At 36.0% G+C, this 21,196-nt stretch overlaps 2 protein-coding genes across 2 annotated transcripts; one reads left to right on the forward strand and one right to left on the reverse strand.

Moving 5' to 3' along the window:
* The first annotated feature begins 786 nt into the window (after positions 1-786).
* manba (mannosidase, beta A, lysosomal) lies at positions 787-19,391 on the forward strand. Its single transcript, XM_088087841.1, has 17 exons — positions 787-1,113; positions 2,327-2,421; positions 3,314-3,419; positions 3,503-3,676; positions 4,834-4,957; positions 5,796-5,965; positions 6,892-7,002; positions 8,135-8,286; positions 9,058-9,175; positions 10,492-10,578; positions 11,068-11,235; positions 12,176-12,394; positions 13,551-13,715; positions 14,271-14,415; positions 14,746-14,888; positions 16,082-16,342; positions 17,282-19,391. The coding sequence occupies exons 1-17, from the start codon at positions 916-918 to the stop codon at positions 17,504-17,506; spliced, it is 2,661 nt and encodes an 886-aa protein (XP_087943967.1). The 5' UTR covers positions 787-915; the 3' UTR covers positions 17,507-19,391.
* Positions 18,227-21,149, reverse strand: LOC121953240 (zinc-binding protein A33-like). The gene has a single exon (XM_042500215.2). The coding sequence runs from the start codon at positions 21,147-21,149 to the stop codon at positions 19,764-19,766; it is 1,386 nt and encodes a 461-aa protein (XP_042356149.2). The 3' UTR covers positions 18,227-19,763.
* Between the last annotated feature and the right edge of the window lie 47 nt (positions 21,150-21,196).

A 21,196-nucleotide genomic window follows, 5' to 3' on the forward strand; every position in this document is an offset into this window, starting at 1 on the left:
CTGACATAAGAGTAATACTCAATACTACTCGGCCATCAGTTTATCTGTATTTTTAGAATATATTAAATTTTAACTTTCTTAAATAACTGATGGGAAAACCTCGAGTGCAGTTTTGATTAAATATTTTTTATTCATATCTGAATATTTTTACATTGCTTCTTTTACTCAATTAAAAGATCAGATTTATTCAGCCACAAAGCTAATTATTCTCAGTTACACTGAGGCAGTCAAATAAATGATAAACAATGCCCTTTTCTTTTAAGGTAATTATTAGAATTATACTTATAATAATTATTATTGTTGTTATTAATATCATTTTCGTTTATGTTTTTATGTATTTGTATTTGTATTTTTTCTCAATAGTATGGTTTTTAGTTTTTCCAAAATTAATTAGCGTATTAACAATTATGAATATGAAATATTTGTTTTATACTCCATAATAACAAACATAACGAACATTTTCTACTACACATTTTTAATGAGATCATAAACTCAAATTAGTCTTAATTTTTTATCGAATATTTATTATTATTATTATTATTATTATTATTATTATTATTATTATTATTATTATTATTATTATTATTGTTGTTGTTGTTATTATTATTAATATTATTATTATCATCTTATGTAAGACCTGTGATGTAACCAACTTTCCTAAAATATACAAATAAAGGAAATTAATACTTTTTAATAAGTGTGCTCCATGATTCACATCAAAGCTTTTTTTTTTTTTAAACATCCGAAAATATCGTGACGTTCAGTGAACGAGACCAGCTGACCGGCGCGAGGACGGTCACATGACGAGCAGACAAGGAAGTGGTCTGCTGAGGAAATAAAACCCAAAGAGGACAGTAAAGAGGATTTGAAAGAGTCTTTCTGACCTAAAATGACGTTAACAGCAGAGTCGGCGCCATGAGTGTGTGCGGGAGCTGCAGCTGCGTCGTTGCGGCTGCGCTGTGTTTGATTTTGGGGGTTTTGTCGGGGTTTTGTTCGGTTTCTGTGAGTCTGAGCGGAAAATGGAGCCTCAGAAACGCCAACGGCTCAGTGTCCGTGTCCGCGGAGGTCCCCGGATGTGTCCACTCAGCTCTGCAGAGACGAGGAGACATCCAGGTACCTCCGGACTTCACGTTATTAACCGCCTCTTCATGTTTGTATTTACCTTTTCTGCGAGTACAAGAAGCCTTTAAACAGGCTCAAGACCAAAATACTGTGTCCAAAGTGAAAGTACTGCATTGAAAATATTATACAAATCCGCAGCAGATTTCTTTACCAAATATGTTCATCATTATTTATTATTTTTCATTTGTTTTTTTCTGTATCATAATTATAGATAAATAATTAAGATACTTATACTACAAATCCCCCTCAGCTATTTTTAATCATTTCCTTTCACCTTTTATTTTTTATTATTATTTTTTATTTTATTGCATTGCAGTTTGGGGGACATTTCTCACCAAGTTCCTCATAATGTGTTTTTGTTTGTTTGTTTTAAGAAATCAAACAAAGTTTGAAGTTAAAAGTGTCTGAATTCAGGGTTAGAGTACGGGTTAAGTAATAATGAGTAACTATCAGTAAAAAAGTTTAGGTAAATGGACAGACAGACAGACAGATAGATAGTTAGTTAGATGACAGGTTTGACGATCATAAAATACTCATTAAAAACGGCTCCACCTGAAGACAGTAACCTCATACATCTATAACTGTCGAGGGTTAAATTACTTAATACAGCCTCGGGCTTCTTTAAATACTGATGCTTTGTGGCGGCAAAATGGCAAGTCTGGCAAGACTGACGGGTGCAGATACAGTATGTCTATAATTACAGACAGCAACACAGAAAAAATAAAACACTGAATTAGTTTTTGCCCTTTTGTCAAAGACTGTTTCTGACCTTTTCTTCAAAGCTTAATATTTCTCTCTGCTTCAGTCAGTGTTGGGGAGTAACTAGTTAAACATATCTTACAGTAATTAATTTATTAAATAAATGTAATTGTAATCGTAAAAAAACAAAAATCCAGTACTGATCCCAGTAATATTTGGACCAGATATTTAAATTGGATTACTTTTAGGCCCAAAAAGGACTCGGTGTTGCCCCTTCAGCTCACTTTAAAGAAGAAAAATCATACATTTTTAAGAGTATTTTTTTTATTTTGGAGTGTTGTGGAAAACTATAGGCCTCAGTATTAGTCCTAAATTCTGTCTTTGGCCTCATTTTTGGCATTAAAATGTCAGCACACGTTCAGCAGGTGTCACAAAAACCCCACAAATGTTAAACAGCCATAAACTAGGAGAGAAATGAAATGAAATTTCTCTGAATTTCTCTCAGGATCCATACTTCAGGTTCAACGATGTGTTTTATCGCTGGATCGCCTTCGATAACTGGACGTACACGGCCACGTTCACCGACTCTAACCAGCTCAGGTCAGTGTGATGATTTTAGGTTCTGAAATGAGATTCAGATTTCCTCCATGTGTCACTTTGATAATGCACTTCCATGCATAAATGAAAATAAAATTCTGTTTCCCATTAAAAGACAAAAACAGTGCAAGTCAGTAATAAATAGCAGAGTAAAACTCAGTAAATAAAGTTCATAAATACGTAGATAAAAGTCATGATAAAGTTATAAGCAGCATAATTAAAAAAATGCAAAGTGCATCATTGCAGAGGCATGAAGGGCCCCTTTAACCTTTAGAGACACATGTCCACACTAGGCTGTTGGACATGTCCACACGCTGAAGTGGGCTGTTGGACATGTCCATGCTGGAGCGGGCTGTTGGACATGTCCGCGCTGGAGCGGGCTGTTGGACATGTCGCGCGCTGGATCGGGCTGTTGGATATGTCCGCTACTAGAGCAGTCTGTTGGACATACCGGCACAGGAGCAGGTTGTCAGACACATCTGTGCTGGAGCAGGCTGTTGGACATGTCCACACGCTGGAACAGGTAGTCGGACATGTCCGGACGTTAGAGCGGGCTGTTGGATATATCTGCCCTGGATCAGGCTGTCGGACATGTCTGCGCTTCAGCGGGCTGTTGGACACCTCCACGCTAGACCGGGCCGTCGGACATGTTGCACGCTGTAGTGGGCTGTTGGACATGTCCGTGCGCTGGAGCTGGCAGTGAGACATGTCCGGACGTTAGAGCGGGCTGTTGGACATATCCGCGCTGGATCGTTCTGTTGGACATGTCGCACGCTGAAGCGGGCTGTCGGACATGTCTGTGCACTGGAAATGTGGATGTGGGAGTGTTGGACGTGCGTGTCGGCAGTTTAATTGTCTGCGTGTGTTCGTGACTCACCTGTGTGTTCACCAACAGGACCAAACAGGAGGTTCTGCTCGTCTTTGACGGCGTCGACACCGTGGCATCGATTTGGCTCAACTGCGTCCTCGTGGGGAAGACGGACAACATGTTCCGTCGTTACGTACGTTCACTGGAAAATAAGCAGTCTGCGATGCACTCTGCGCAGTGTCTTCATGTCTTTGCTGTCTTGTTTTTGGTGTGCAGGACTTCCCGGTCAGAGACCTGCTGAAGGACGGGGTTAATGTGCTCAAAGTCAGCCTCGTGTCTCCTCTTCTTTACGCGTCTGAGCGAAGAAAAGCTCACTCTGCCTACAGAGTTCCTCCTGAATGTCCTCCAGACGTCCAGAAGGGAGAATGTCACGTCAATTTCATCAGAAAAGTAAGTTTATCAAGAATATTAATATATTCTTGAAAACATTTCTTAGACCAAAGGACGGTGGCTAAATACCGAGGAGAGTTTTATTATTTATTTGTTGTAAAATCTGTATCTGTGAGTAAGATGTCGATGCATAATTAACCCATTGAAAACTGAGCAAACTAGCTTGATTTCTCTCAAAAACATGAGAAGAGGGCGACAAGCGCCTTTATGAGAAATTTACAAAAAAAATAAGCCAGAAATTACTAAATTTGAAGAAAATTACCTTAAAAAATATTAGGGGTCGACCAATATTGTTTTTTCAGGGCTGATACAAATTATTAATAGTTAATGAGACCAGTAACCAATATTTGGAACCGATATGCATTTACAATAAAAATAAAAATCTTATTTACAATATTTATAATTTGTAATCTAACAAACTCCAACACAAAAGTCCAGCAACTTTTTTTATAAAGTTAAGTGAAATTTTTATTTCAAAAATGAAAAACATCAAATTCCTCCCATGCTGACACGTTCTTTTTTTATCAGCGATCATTTAAATAAGACGCAGATACAGATAATCGGCAAAAGCCAAATATCAGCCGCAGTAATCAGCCAGGCCGATAATCTGTCGACCCCTAAAAAATATGCAAAAAAGAGAAAGAAAGACAAGTCAAATTAACAAAAAACAAAAAATATTTTTGGACATCCGCCTTTAACTTTGGGGCCTTTAACTTTTTTTCTCTTGCTGATTTTCTTTGTGCAGAATTTCCTTTAAAATGTTGTTTAAAGCGTTAAAATGTTATTCTTACACCTGCTGGAAATCCTGACCGTCATCTCACTGCAACCAGCACCGTTTTTCCCTCATTTTATGTTGGTATTCTAATAAATGAACTGAACGTGCACAGCAAAGCGTCACATCTTTTTAACTGTGTTTTTTTGGGCTTTCAGTTCGTACATTTAAATGAAAAAGTCTCAGCAGCAGATTCGGTATATTATAAAATGAGAAGGCAAAACAAAACAGCAACAACAAAAACAGCAACAATAAAAAACAAAAAAATGAAAAAGTCAAAGCGGACGTGAAAAAAAAGGTTGTCACAGTAATTACAAAGCGTGAGATGTTCAGGAGCGCTCACGTTTGAGCAGTAATCTGGAATAAATTCGCTGTGTTTGTGAAGGAGCAGAGCTCGTTCAGTTGGGACTGGGGGCCGTCGTTTCCCTCGATGGGACTTTGGAAGGACGTTCACCTCGAGGCGTTTGATGTCCTGCAGCTCGTCCAGCTTTCTGCCGTTCCTCTGTATGGTACGTCTCATCTTCACCGCCAATCGCCAATCTGTTTTTGGGTACAAAAAGTATGGAATATTTGAATGTTTTTGTGTATATTTACTGGGAAACACATAAATAAAATAAAGATGCTTTGAGGCGTTAAGATTTTAAAAACGTTTTTAAAAATAAAAAGTTAAGACTATTTTTCTGCTATTATGCCTGCTCAGTTTACCGAAAATTAATTCAAAAAAGGAGAAGCAGCGTTCTGTTTTTATGCATCAGTGGCCTTGAACAGACTGTTCAGTTTCGATTTTTGTTGTTTGAGTTTTACTTTATAGTTATATTTCTTTTATTTGTTTTTTGTAATTTATTTTGCAAGTTATGGCACCTATGTGCTGTATATTTTATTTTATTTTATTGTATTTTATTTTATTTTATTTATTTTTTTATTTTATAAAAATATATATGTATTTCTATATATATTTAGGTTTTAATTTTTAGCACTCTTGCATTTGCTTTATTTGTTTACTTACTTATTTACCTACTCATTAATTAATTAATTATTATTTCTTTACTTACTTGTATTATTATTATTATTATCATCATTATTATTATTGTTATTATTATTCCTGTAATTGTTGTTGTTGTTGTTGTTGTTGTTGTTGTTTAAGCTGCAGTGTGAGGCCTGCTCTGCTCGTCATGACTTTATGTTCCTGTCTCTTATACAGCAGATTCCAGTTTTTTTTTGCTCCAGCCTTTGGACCGGTGTTATTAACGTTTTGTTTTCGATGTCAGCGTTACTTCGTCTCACTCTGTGTGGAATAGTTAGTGTTGTTTCTGTCTTTGTCTCTGTCTCTTTAATCTGTCTGTCCAGATTTCGGTCTCTCTCAGTGGAGGGTCCAGGTTGAGCTTCTTGTCGATGCCGTTCAGACAACAAGATGTCAAATCACGCTGTCGATTCCCGAGCTGGACTCAGAGCAGCGTTTCTACGCACACTTTCTGCCGGGACGAACCAAGAACAGCGTCACCGTACATCTCAACACGGTATTCGCTCAGTCAAACCGTTTGTAGGTTTTCAGTTTGAAGTTGGAAAGAAGAAATTTGCATGTGTCAATAAGTTTTCTTCCAAAAACACAGACGGAAAGTTTTAATCAAAGCACAATCTTGGTTACCTTTATCTAAAGAAATGCATATTTTGTAGCACTGTGAGCAGCAGTCTCACTAATCTGCACACTGTGTTCATGCACATGGCATACATTTTAGTAAGATGGTGTATTTTAGTTTAATGTGTGAATCTCCAGCTCAGCTCCTACAATAAGTCTAAAATAAACCGCGGAAACTAAATAGTTACATTCATAAAGTGCAGAAAATGCTCCACTGAAACATTCAAACTGCAGTTTTTGATCCCACAGCCATCAAAGCATCAAATGATGAAGTCCATCACTCTGTTTTTTAAATCAAAAACTGTAAAATGAATTAAACTTCACACATTTTTTACTCCGTTGACACCAAACTTGCTGCAGAGCATCTTCAGACTGATCAACAAACCGTTTCCCCAGATTTTTGGTTTATCAGCAGCGCAACAAAATGTTTGACTGCAACATTTACCTGCAAATTCTCGCCTAAAAAATCTTAAAGTTTAATGAAAAAATTGACAAAATGTTGCTGTCATGGTAGATTAAGTTTGTAACATTTCAGGATTTTATCTCAAAAACTAAATTTTTGACAGGATTGTGAATTCTGCCCTCATATGAACTTTTGGAGTCTGTGGGAAAATATAAAACATCAGGACACGATGTAAAAAGTGAGTTTACGCTCTCGTCTGGGTCTGCGCGTTTAAGCGTTTATGAGTCTGTTGTGAAAGCAGCGAAATTCATCCGTATTTCTGAATTATGTTTTAAAAAGTTTGTAAATACTTGTGTTAATACTTGAAGTTTTGAGAGGTTTTTTTTCTTCTTTTCTTCTTCCAGAGTAAGGAGGTAAAACTTTGGTGGCCCAACGGACACGGCGACCAGCCTTTTTACTTTCTGTCTCTCCGAGGCTTTCAGGACGGCTTTTTGATCCTGAACACAAAATCTAAGGTCAGAGTTCACCTCCGTTCTCCTCATTTGCTATTTATTCATTTATTGATGTATTAATTGAGGACAGTTTACTGTGAAATCTGTCAGAGGGAGTTAGATCTTTATTCCAAACATGCCAAAAAATAGGAAAACAAATAAGATATAAGCAAGAAAAAAAACACCAGAATGAAGTATTTTATGTCCCAAAAAGTGAATAATTAAAAATGAAAAAAATTAAAAATAAAGTGAATTTTATGTGTGAATTTTTGGCCCATCCAAAATAAACAAAATACAGGTGCTTAATATTGCTAAATATTAGAATATGGTAATTTGGGCATTTGTAATTTAATTCAAAAAAGTTAACTTTGATAAAGTGTATATTCGTTACACGTAAATTTAAATATTTCAAACTCTTTTTTGGTTTTAATATTGATGATTATGGCTCATGGCTCATGAAAATCAGAAATCTAGTATCTCAAATTATTACTTTATTTCCTCAGATAATTAAAAAAATATTTACAGTAGGGAGATGTAATGCTTTTGAAAAGTACATTTATTTATATACTCAATACTCAATACTACACTCAATACTACTCAGCCTTTAGCTCATCTGTATTTTTGGGTTGGTGTTTCTAATACTTTGATTTATTTTTTTATTTCACTTTTTTTTAATTGTAGGCTTTAATTATCAAAATTAAATTAGAAAATGCTTGAAACATTTTAGTTTATGTAATGAATGTAATAAATATATTATACTTTCTTAAATAACTGATGGAAAATATTGAACTTTTTCATACTCAATACTCTTACTGCCAGCATAGAGAAATAAAGAGTATAAATATGAGTACCAAAAATAATACAGTATGTAACTAAATATTTTCAATAAAGTTTATAAATATGTTCAGCATGTAAGTGTGAAAACATAAATGTAATGTGTGAATAATAAAGTTTTGATGAACCAAAGCAAAGTTTTCTCTTTAGGAAATCAAACGTCAACTGAAAAGTAGGTGTGTGCAGTTTACTTTTTTGGGTGCTAAGATTCAAATTCTCGGGACCTGCTGCTCTTTATATCATTTGTGTATCATTATTTTGGGTTCATGAGTGTTTTTGACTGTTGAAGCTTTGGTGTTTCAGTGTTTTGTGTCTCCTGCAGGTGTATTTTCGCACAGTGAAACTCGTCCAGGAGCCAGTTGTCGGGTCTCCGGGCCTCAGCTTTTATTTCAGCATCAATGGGAAACCAATTTTCCTCAAAGGCTCCAACTGGATCCCAGCACACTCCTTCCAGGACCAGGTCACCCCTGCTGTGTGAGTTCAGTTTCAACAGCTGCTTTTTGCACGTTTTTTAATAATTATCACCACTGAAGATCTGATTTTTATGTGTACATGACTGAATTTGAGGTTTTGGTTGTGTATGTATCATTTTGCACATAATTGCAGATGTTCGTTATTGTTTTAGTCCAGTTTAGATCGAGGATGTTTCTGGAAAGCTGTGTTGTCTTTTCTGAGCAGCTGTGGTGTGTTCGCTGGTTACTGTGTATTTGTTGTTGTTGTTTGCTAATTATTTTTTAATTGGTTGTTTCATGTTGATTTTTAGAGAAAGATAGTCAAGAAGAATATTTGTTTTTTTAAATTTTTTTTATTTTTTCTTTGGAAGTTATTATTATATTATATATTATTTATTTGGGAGGTATTTTTATTGGTAGTTGGTTGATTAATTGGTGAATTTATTTTTATTATCTTTGATTACTATTCAACTTAGCTGTATTTTTGTTTTGTTATTATTTGTTCACTTAATTATTTTATTGATTCATATTATTACTGTAAATTTTTATCACTGTTTGTGTCTGTTGTAATGTAATGTTATGTTGTCTTGGACCCCAGAAAGACGAGCTTGTCGTCTCAGCGTCAGCTAATGGGCATCCTTATAATGAACAATAAACAAAACAAACCAGTTATGAGAATATTCATGGAGAAACTGTTGGTCTCCTCTGTGTTTTTGTACAGATTTGAACTATTGAGTGTTTCCATTATGAACACATTAATGCTGAAGACACTCGTGCTCTGTTTGTCCTGCAGCTTAAGGAACTTACTACAGTCGGCAGTGGATGCCAGTATGAACGCCCTCAGAGTTTGGGGAGGCGGCGTGTACGAGCAGGATCTGTTCTACAGCATCTGTGACGAGATGGGAATCATGGTAACTATTGTCATCGTCCTCTAATGATATCAGTACGACTTTACTTATCGATAGTACTACATCCACAATATAAAAATAACAGTATCATAAGCTAGTCGGCTCTCTCTCTGAGTGATTACAGTCTGCAGTATTTTAACAAAAACAAACCTGAAATCACCTACTTTTTTAACAATAAAACAGAAGACTATCATCTGCATATAAAGACATAATTCAACCACTTTTACTTTTTGACATTAGCAAAATCACAGAAACATCATCTGTATCAAAAGAAATAATGTAGCCAGATTAACTACAAAACAAGACAGTCACCTTTCCCTCTGACATTAGTTATAAACGGAGGACCATCATCAGCATATAAAGAAATGTATGTATGTAACCACCTTTACTTTATGATTTTAGCTATAAAACAGAAGACTATCATCGGCATAAAGGAAGTGATTTAAACCCTTGTACTTTATGAGGGGAGCTGTATACAGGAGACCATCATCAGCATATAAAGAAATGATGTAACCACCTTTACTTTTTGGCATTACCTGTAAAGCAGAAGACTGTCATCGGCGTATAGAAAAACGAAAGCATACAGAGGGACTCTTAGGGTGAAGTCCAGGAACAACACCTTTTCTTAATCAGGGAAACACTGGGATTTATGGGAAATGTGGTCTAAGCACCAACAGACAGAAGTTACAGCTCTTCTTTTTTTCTTTTCCCATTATTTATTTATTGTAGTTGTGCTATATTATTTAAATTCTGATTTTACATGTGAGATTTTATTTTATGTGATTATTATTTATATATATAAAAAACAAGATACTTTGACATAACGCTGTAATACTGTTACATTTAAAACAATAAGAGCATTTGTTAAAGATGTCTCTAAACTGTGTACAGCATATATTCAACATAACATGCATTTGGATGTATTTTTAAACACCACAGGTCTGTTGCTGATGTGGAATAGGCTTAGCTTGTGTTTTGCACTATTTGAAACGCTTGTGCTTTTTTCCAGTTCGTGTTAGTAATGATTCAGTTTCTTTTATATTCAGGTAATTTTCTGCATTTCACTTCTCTGTGTTTAGCTACTTTATAGAGCGGTGTGACAGAAATTTTAACAGAAAAACAGACGATTAAAAGCTTAAATCAGGAACAAAAGTAAGTGTATCCCCTTCAGTATCACTGTTACATACCTTTACTGAAGAAATATGGGACCGTTTGGGGACAGATTCATATATTTCTGTGTGATTTTTGATAGTCTGAAACCTCTTTGTCTCATGAACATATTCTACAACAGATGGACGCTCACAGGTGTGTGTTTTTAGGTTTGGCAGGACTTCATGTTTGCCTGTGCAATGTATCCCACCGAGGAGGACTTTCTGCAGACGGTCAGAGAAGAGGTCGTCCAACAGGTGAGCGGAGTCGTTTTTTATTTCATTTAGTATTTTTATCCACAGTTTACAAATCAAAGAACATTATTTTTATCGCCTGCTGTGATTTTCTCTCTGCAGACTGTAAATGTGTCGGTTGTTTTACAACATTTGAAGCATTTCAAGCTACTTAAATATCCCAAAATTTCTTCTGCTCTTTGTACTGACAGTGAATATACTGAATGAATCATTTAATATTTAAAATTTATATATATTTTACATGCATCATGAGAAAGGAAGATTATTTCACACACATTTTCTCAGTCAATAACCGAAAATAGAACAGGCTTATTTTCTTATATCAGCCAAAGGATAACCCAGAATAACAGCAATACCAAGGACAGAAAATAAAAGAATCAATAAAAGAAAACATTATACTCTAAACTGTAATCCTCAATATTTTACGCTATAATCAAGCCTGAATTATTTTACATTCATGTATCTTTTTTACATTTATGTTTTAATCTTCAGGTGCAGCGTCTCAAATCTCATCCTTCCATAATAATCTGGAGCGGAAACAATGAAAACGAAGCCGCTCTGGCGACAGACTGGTTCAACATCCCAGTTTCCCAGAGGCCTCTTTACCAGAAAGACTACGTGAAGCTGTACGTGAACAACATACGTGCGATTGTTCAAGAGGTGAGAGTCAAGTCACGTCATGTTTTAGAAAAGTTAAAAGATGGTTAAAGTTTAATATGATGATTTATTCTAAGTTTATTTTTTTAAGTCTGGACCCAAGTTGTTTTTGTTGAAGTGACTAATGTGAACAGCAGTTTTTGAAATGGGTCCAATGTTGAGCAAAACAGGCTGCAATCTAACTATTATTACTGACATTTCCAAACAAAAAAACAGAGATTATGAGAATAAAATAGATTTTTAAAATATTGCAAGAATAAAGCATAAAATTACAAGAAAAAGTGATATTACCTGATAAGTTTACGCCAAAACAAAACAAAACAAAACATGATGTTACAGCTTTTCTCTCACAAATTTACGACTTTATTCTCATAATATCTGGACTTTTTCTCAAAAATCTGATTTTATTCTTTTAATATTGTGACTTTATTCTTATATTTTTCTTTCGTTTTTCAATATGATCCTTATCCTCCTTCGTAATTACATTAATTCCAACAGAAAAGAAAAAAATCTTTGCAAATTGTGTCCACAAAAATATGGGATAATAATAATCATAATAATAACTTTATTTATATAGCACCCTTAAGAATAGAGTTGACAAACAAAGCAAAGCAAAAGCAAATAACAAAAAGAGAAACAAATACAGAACAAAAATAACAACAGCCCATACCAATAAGAGTAAATGCTGTTCGAAAAATATTAGCCGTAAACACAGAAATAATCGTACTAATAAAAGAAATAAAAACGATTGGAGCAGAATAAAGAAATAAATTAAAAGATGAGATAAAAGGCAGATTAAAATAGACAAAATAAAATAATTAAAAATTTTAAAAAAAGAATTAAAAATTAAATTAAAAAAATGTAATTAAAATTAGAAATAAAAAAAGATTAAAATAGGATTCAGGTTGAAAAATAAGAAATGAGGGTCTGATATCTTCTCCAGGAGGACCAGAGTCGCCCGTTCCTCGTCTCCAGTCCGACAAACGGGGCGGAGTCGGAGCAGGAGGGCTGGGTGGCGGAGAACCCGTATGACCCTCATTACGGAGACACACACTTCTACAGCTACACTGAGGACTGCTGGGACTGGAGGACGTTTCCTCGGACGCGTTTCGCCTCCGAATACGGCTTCCAGTCGTGGCCGTCGTTCTCCACTCTGCAGCCGGTGACTAAACGTCCCTTTTTTATATGATTTTCATCAGTAATCATCAGTTTGAGGTCAAAATCTGAGGCATACTCTTAAATATTCTCTGGAGAGCTTCAGTCGTATTTGGGTCTTTCTTGTGCCAATTTTTATTCATTTATATGAACTGATTAACCCTTTGAAACCTGGAACGACAGCAGTTCTTTGTGCTGCATTCAAATTTTTAAAATCAGAGCAAATTGGTTCAGTTTCTTTTAAAAAAAAAAGACTAAAAGGCAATGAGCAGCTTGGTAAGAAATGCTCCACAAATTTCAAGAAATTAGAGAATTATTTTTAAAAAAGCTAGAAAAAATGTCAAGGGAAAAAACGGAAACAAGATAGGGAAAAACTATATTTATAATTTTTATATTTACATATTTAAAATTACCATAATTTTAAAGCACATTTTCCAGGTATAATTGGTTTTTTTTGTATGTTTGTTTGGTTTTTGTGAGGGTATTGGTTGTTTTTAACTTTCTTTTTTTCTTTTTTCCCCCTAATTTTAAAGTAATTTTCTTGTAGTTATTTTTTTTTCACTAATTTCTTGCTGAATTTTGTGTCATTTCTTCTTTTGTTGCTTATTGCCTTCTTTCCATGTTTTTGAGAGAAATAGCTCAGGTTTCAAAAGGTTAAACTAACACAGAAAGGCGTTTAAATCAGGAAACAGGACAATAACCAAGAAAATCACATTAGTGTTAGAAAACTTGTTTTAAAAACAAGAGAGAGAAAACTGTTTTTACCCATATATATTTATATATATCTGTGTGTGTGTGTAGGTATATGTATATATATATACATATATATATATATATATATATATACATATATATATATATATATATATATATATATATATATATATATATATATATATATATATATATATATATATATATATATATATATATATACTGTATATATATATATACTGTATATATAAACTTTTTTCTTCCCTTTTTTGTGCTGAATTTCAGGTTATTTTCTTGTAAATGAAAACTTTAACTTCTTTGTTTTTGAGAGAAATGAAGTCAAGTTTAAGGACCAAAGATGCCATCACACCCACAGAACTTTTTAGTTTTATTTATTTATGTATTAATTTAGGTGTTATAAAGTTTCCTTTGGTTTTCTGATGTTTCAGGTTTCCATAAAAGAGGACTGGAGCTACGACAGTAATTTCTCTTCCCACCGTCAGCACCATGAGAGCGGGAACAAGCAGATGTTACTGCAGGCGGCGATACATTTCCACCTGCCGAACTCCACAGATCCACTGAAGAGATTTACAGACACTCTCTACATCACTCAGGTCAGTCACACAAACGGAGTCAGGATGAAAATTAAACCAGAGGACAAATAATGCAAGACTTAAAATAAAACTTAAAATAAAATAATACAAACAAATAGACCAAAAACAGCAATAAAAGCAATGAAACCACAAATAAAAGTAAACAAAATAAATCAAACATAAATCAAAGAGGTGAAATAAAAAAGGAAAAAAAAACATAAATTCAGATGATAAAATAAATAGGACATAAATTAAAAAGGTAAAACAAATAAAAGGAAATAAAATAAATAGAACATAAATTAAAAAGGTAAAACAAATAAAAGGAAATAAAATAAATAGAACATAAATTAAAAAGGTAAAACAAATAAAATAAAATCAAACAAATTAAAAAGGTAAAATAAATAAAAAGAACTTCAAAATGAAAATAGCTGAACTCTGACTTTGAACTAGCTCATTTTAATCTGCGTGAACTGAAGTTTGAGTTCCTCTGCGTGAACGAGCACATCGGCGACCTGTGAACCACCAAACGAATCAGAGTTTACAAACTGTTCTCGTTTTCTCACGTTTCACATCCAGGTCATGCAGGCTCAGTGTGTGAAGACTCAGACCGAGTTTTACCGGCGAAGTCGGAGCGAGATCATCGAGGGCAAAGGTCACACGATGGGCGCTCTGTACTGGCAGCTCAATGATGTTTGGCAGGCGCCTTCGTGGTCGTCGATCGGTGAGTGAACGCACAACCAGCGGAAACATTTTTAGATCAGCATGTTAATATTTTGGACTCTTGCATCGAGAAAAGTATGTCAAAATGAAAATACGTTTATAATCAATATAAATAACAACAAAGGAAAATCCTTGTCGTTATTTGACGTCAATAAAGGATTTGAATACTTCTTCCACCACTTTATGGGTTAGAGGTCAGTGTTTTGAAATAATAATTCATAATTCCCCTGTGTGTGTGTGTGTGTGTGTGTGTGTGCGTGTGTGTGTGTGTGTGTGTGTGTGTGTGTGTGTGTGTGTGTGTGTGTGTGTGTGTGTGTGTGTGTGTGTGCAGAGTTTGGTGGGAAATGGAAAATGCTGCATTATTTTGCACAGAACTTCTTCGCCGCCGTCCTGCCGGTCGGCTTCGAGGATGACGACACGCTGTTCATCTACGCCGTCTCAGACCTGAGTCACGACCTGAAGCTCAGAGCTGTGGTACGTTTTCAGGGTTTTAACTGTATCTTAACTTTGCATTCATTTTACTTTTGTCCAAATAACGTACAGAAGGTGCATTCAAACGCCAAAAGAGCAAGTGCGAGATGTGATTTTTAAAAAAAGGAAGTGCAGTTGTCCCAGACATTGCACCTGCACACAGTGCATTATGCTGTGCAGACAGTTCAAGATAAATAAATACGAGTACTGTGCATTTATAGAAAACGGGATTACAAAACAGGTATTTGATCAATTGTACTTGAATTAAATGTTTGCCAGTTAAAACTAATCAAAAATCAGTGTCATTCATGACCTTTCCTGCGTCGTCTCTGTGTAGTTTATACTAAACTTTGGAGAATTTCAGTGCAGAATTTAATCAAGATAAAAGCAAAAACACAGTTTCTGATTTGTGCATTTAACACAAAAGTTAGAGCAACATTGGTGTTAAAGATCAGAGGTTTAAGCGGTTAATATGTGATAGTTTAAATCAGATATTTAAATGCACATTTACATCCAAATGAGACTGTTTACATGTTAACATTTCACATTTTTAAACTGGACACAGGAGCAGAATTATTATCACCAAACTATAAATCTAAAAAGACTCTTGTTTTTTATTTTGTTATTATTGTTTATTATTTATTATCACTTTATTCACTTGGGGAGGAATAATATGCATATTCTGTTGTTTTTTTCATTAATGTAACCACTGTGTTAAAAAAGGAAGGGTTGATTTAGTTGAGTTGAGTTATAATTTATTCCGTAATTCTTCATTATTAAAAAAAAAAGGAGTCCTTAATAATTATTATATTACAATTTTCCTGTTAAATTAATACATTTGAAAACAGAAAAAGTGTTACACTGCATGGCAAAATAAAATAAATTAATAAAAATAGAGAAATAAAAATAGATAAAACAAATTTGAAAACTGAATTATTTGCAGGTTTGTATCAATCTAATTTAGGGATGATCCTGTTAAAAACAGAAATATTGTTTAAATGTCATGCAGTTCTCTAACATTTGAACATAATAATAAAATGAACTTAAATCCACTCTTAAGACTAAATTGGTGTATAGATTATTTGTGCTCCTCCCCTCTTCTGTTTCAGTAACGTTTAACCGGCTGATTTCATTTAAATTTACGTTCATTGTTTTTGACACATGAGCAGTAACAGGTCTGGTCTCTTGTGGATCAGGTGTCCGTGTTCTCCTGGTCTGATCTGGATCCAGTCTGCAGGCTGAAGTTCGACCTGCTCCCGGTGCCTGGAGGCAGCGCCGCGGCCGTGGTTAAACAGCCAGTCGCCGCCCTGCTGGACGGATGTGGACGCTGCACCCGCCTCTCCTGCCTGCTCACCTTCCACCTGGAGGACGGCGACGGCGCCCAGCAGGGTCCCGCCAACCACCACTTCCTGAGCTCCCCCAAAGACGCTCAGGGACTGCAGAGACCAAACATCACAGTACGACGCCGTGTTCAGAGGAGCTTTCATTCATTTATACACAGCTGTGAAATTGCACATAAAATTAAAAAAAAATGATAATAATAATAATAATAATAATAATAATAATAATAAAGCATTAATAATAATATAGCAATAATAATAATATAGCAATAATAATAATATAACAACAACAATAATAATAGTAATAATAATAATAATAATAATATAATATGAAATGCAAAAAGAAAAAACAGAAACATGAAAAATCCAGGAATACAAAACAATGAAATATTTACATGAACAGAACAGTGATGGAAGAGTCCATTAATCCAGAGTGTGCAGGAAAATCAGGCTTTAAAAAATATTATACATTAATATGATTCTCTACTTTCATCAAGTAATTTATTTAGCCAACATCAGTCCTTATCATAAATATCAAATATTCATTAATTTTCTTCATTTTAGCCCTTTAAATGCCAGGTTTTTGCTATGATGCAACTATGTTTTTAGATGATAAAAATACAAAAATGAATTATTTTGAATAAACTAAATGCTAAGTAGCTTTGTTTAATGACAGCGAAAGAAATGTCAGTGATCAGCAGCAACACTGATTTTTATACTTTTTTTCTGCACTGTCACACTTTTATCGCTCAAAATCAGGCTTTAAAAAAAACCCGAAACTTTAATATGATTATCTGCTTTAATTAAGTTTATTTTTCAACCACCATCAGTCCTGTCTTACCGGAATTTATGCCTTATGTATGAACACAGCCGAAATATTAAAAACAAAAAGAATGAAAGCACATAAAATGTATCAAACAGTCCCTAAAGGTTAAGTTTACTTGCTGCTTATTGTGTCACATTTAATTATTTTCATTTCTTTCTCTCTCTCTGTGTGTGTGTGTGTGTGTGTGTGTGTGTGTCTGTGTGTGTGTGTGTGTGTGTGTTTCCCCGCAGGCTCAGGTGCAGCAGGATGAGAGCGGCTTCACCATCACCCTCCTCTCCGCCTCCGTGGCTCCGTTCGTCTGGCTCGACGTGGGAAACGTCCCCGGACGCTTCAGCTCCAACGGCTTCCTGATGGTCTCCGGAAACAGGACGGTCAGTTTCACCGCGTGGCGTCCGACCAGCATCGCCGAACTCTCCACATCGCTCACCGTCACATCTTTAACCGACGTTTACTGACCCGAGAGCAGCCCGGCTACGCGTGGAGGAGTGCTGAAGTCAGGAGGTGATAGGTGGGAAAAAATAAGAGCGCCGCGTCCTGAATCTGAACAGTCCTTGTTCTCTTCACAGCTGCTGAATGTCCTCTTTTAACCCTTTGAAACCTGGACCGTCATCAGTTTATTTGTGCCTTTCCCAAACATTTAAACCTTTCAAAGCAATGAGCAAATTTGTGTAATTTCTTTCAAAAACATGATAATAATCAACTTTGCATGAAATGTCACGCAAATTGCAAAAAGACGACGAGAAAATTACTTTAAAAATTTGCAGATAAAGAGAGAATAATTTTTAAAATTGAAATAAATAAAAAAATTATTATTATTTATTTTATTTTAGCAACCTTTCAGGACATTTCCTGTTTTGGTTCTTTTACTTTTGTTTTTATTTTGTTTGTAAAATTTTCTTGTAACTTTTTACCAATTTCTTGCATTTTTTTTTGGTCATTTATTAATGATGTTTTTGAAATAAGCAAATGTCTGGTTTCAATGGGGTTAAAAAGATACTGTAATTTAGGACTGTGGATTTTGGAGTGTCTGAAAGACATTTTTGGCCGAGGTTGATATTTTTTGCCAATTTTCTACATTTACGTTTTTTTGCCAAAATCCCCAGAAAACAGCAGTTAGACCTGAAAATTCCCAAACAAAGGTTATTATTTTAGGTGATTTAAGACGGACACAAAGAGCCTTTACAGGAAACATTTATTCACACAGAAACCATCAGACAAAGAAATAAAATGTGCAAAGACAAATATGATTTTTATAAAAGGGAACATGATTAAAAAAAAGGCTGACATTAGACTTTTTTCAGGCCTCTAAATCTCAGATTTCTTGAGTAAAAGTCAGACTGAGTTTACGCGACAGAATAGCTCGACTTGCATTTGAATTTTCTGTCTGATTTTAAGAACTTAAATCTAGTTTGGAGTTTGGAAGTCGCTCTTCTGACTTCGATGCGTTTGTGAGCTCTGAAGTTGGAAAGTAGAAACAAAATAGACGCGACCAAACAGACGTGTGGTATTTTTATTGTGCCAAATGTTTAAACGATACGTTGATAGCTGTTTCTGCATCAGTTCATTCCCTAAAAGCACTGAAATATTGCTTTTTATTGACTTATTTTGGGAGTTAGTGCTAAAAAGTAACTTTTCTAACCAGTTTGGGTCACTTTCATGGACAGTAACTAACGGTCACAACCCAGTGCTGTTTTACAAATGACATGTGAGCAAAAAAATGTGCAAAAGATTGCTAAAGCAGACACATCCAGACAAAAAACTAGGTGGACACAAGATAATACAAGAGAAGAAAAAACTAAAGTCCACACACTAAAACTGTGATGCTATATGATTGATTGATTGATTTCTTTATTTTCGTGTCATGCACAAAATGTGCCAAAACCTTAAGAGTTAAGACACCAAAATTTGCCATCAGGCAGTGAAATAATTCTTCACCTTTCATTTACAGCTCAATCTTAAACACAATATTCTGCCTTCTGAGCCTATAAATGTTTAATAAAGTTCCCGCCGCCGAGCTTTACGCCTCGTATACGACGTCAAAGTCGTGTATCAACGTTTTCGGACACTGTTTTTCAGATTATTCCGACAGCACGTGAATGCAACAATAATCTGAACTGAGTTTGACGCTAAAGATGATTGTGTGTTTTGCACTGAGACAATTTTCCGTTGCTGTGTTTTGCCTGTTTTGGCACATCTCTCAGAAAAATTACAGATCAAAGACTTAAAACTGGACATCATGTATGTCCAAAATATGTTGTTGTTTTTTTTCTAATTTGTAATGATTTAGATAAATCTGCAGAGCTTTGTTTTGTTTTTGAAATTAAAGTGTTTTATTCTGTTGATCAGTGTGAAATGATCCTAAATGCATCAACATTTCTCAGATTTTAGGACATTTCCTGGATTTTAGGACATTTCTCAGATTTTCGGACATTTCTCAGATTTTAGGACAGTTCTCTGATTTTAGGTTATTTCTAGGATTTTTGGACATTTCTCGGGTTTTAAGACATTTCTAGGGTTTCAGGAAGGTAATAGGATTTTAGGACTTTCTTGTATTTTAGGGAATTTCTAGGATTTTCAGATGTTTCTCAGAGTTTGGAACATTTCTAGGATTTGGGGAAATTAGGGGTTTAGCCAGGACTTCAGTGATCACTTTATTTTTTTGTGAATTATAAAATGTTTCGGGGGGCCACCCGGCACCCTTCAAACTAAAGATCAGACCTGTTGTTTTGTCGCAGAGATCTTCAGCGGTAATATCTTCAGTGGGAGTTTATCTGCGGTGGTGATGTACGGAAACAGCCTCTCGGTGAAAGTGTGTGTGAAGGTGTGTATGTGTGTGTTAGTATCAGGATCAGAGAACGACAGCCGTCCTCCGTTCCAGTCCAGATTCACTCGGATCCTCTGGAGCTTTTTCTGCACCACCAGGTCCGTGTCTGGACCCGGCAGCGAATGTGCTAAATATTTCCCCTCATCGCACCATATCGTCCACAGTCCAGAGAGCATGTGTCCCTTCCTGTGGACGGACTCCGCTAACACACCCAGCGACCAGAACGCACTGTTTCCTACCTCCACGTCCCAGCTGTGAGTCCCGGAGTCGAACCCCTCTGAGCCGAGGACAGACCAGGAATAATCGAACCTCTCTGGATTATCAGGGAGCCGCTGTCTCTGTCCCAGTCTCACACTGGTCAGATCTTCAGACAGGATGAGTTCTGGATCTGCGGTATTTGTGTCCAGGATCACAGGAGTGTAGGAGACCACGTCCTTCATGTTGGTCCAGATGTTGTAGGACAGGTTGCCCAGGTGTTTGGCCTCGTCGATCAGAGCTCCTGAGAGCAGCTGTGGATCCTCCAGCAGGGGGCGCTGCTGGACTCTGTCCACCGCAGCCTTGTAGTTGTGCAGGAAGGAGACGTCTTCGGCTCTCAGCTCGTCCTCTGTGTCTCTGACTGTGTCTGAAAGAGCCGCTATCTCTCTGCTCAGAGCCTCCAGCTCCTCCTTCATCCTCTGACTCTTGCGCTCCTCTTCCTCCCTCAGAGCGGAGATCCTGGCCTCCTCTTCGTGTTTTAAAAACTGGTGAAGCTTCTTAAACTGCTCTTCGATCAGCCACTCTGTGTGTCGAGCCTGGAGCTTTATGTGTGCTGCTGTTTCATTAAATATCACTTTAGTTTGTTTGAAAACCTTTAACTTCTCCTTTAAGGGCTCCAGAGTTTCCTTCAGCTTCTTCTTGTGCTGTCGTGCAGCTTTATCGACTGGTTGGAAACTGTGGTTTTTGTGTTTCTCTGAGTCTTTGCAGAGGCGACACACCAGCTGCTGGTGGTCCACACAGAAGAGTTTAAATTTCTTCGAGTGCAGACTGCAGATTGTCTCCAAAACTCTCCGTTCTCTGTCCCGTAAGTTGTCACACAGCTTCTTTAGATCCAGGTTCAGAGGGGGGTCCTCTGAGGACCTCCTCTTGCAGAGTGGACACTCTCGCGTTGGTTTCTCTCTCCACCAGCTCCTCAGACAGTCGTTACAGAAGCTGTGGCTGCACGACAGAAGAAGAGGGTCTCTGAAGACGTCATGACAGACCGAACAGTAGAGATCCTCCTCTGATCTGGAAGCCATCGAGTTTACGTAAAAACAAAGCACACGACAAGTTGAAACAGGAAGTC

This window comes from Plectropomus leopardus, chromosome 14 (genome assembly GCF_026936395.1).
Source record: "Plectropomus leopardus strain MGB_pleo_1.0 chromosome 14, ASM2693639v1, whole genome shotgun sequence".
Taxonomy (NCBI): domain Eukaryota; kingdom Metazoa; phylum Chordata; class Actinopteri; order Perciformes; family Serranidae; genus Plectropomus; species Plectropomus leopardus.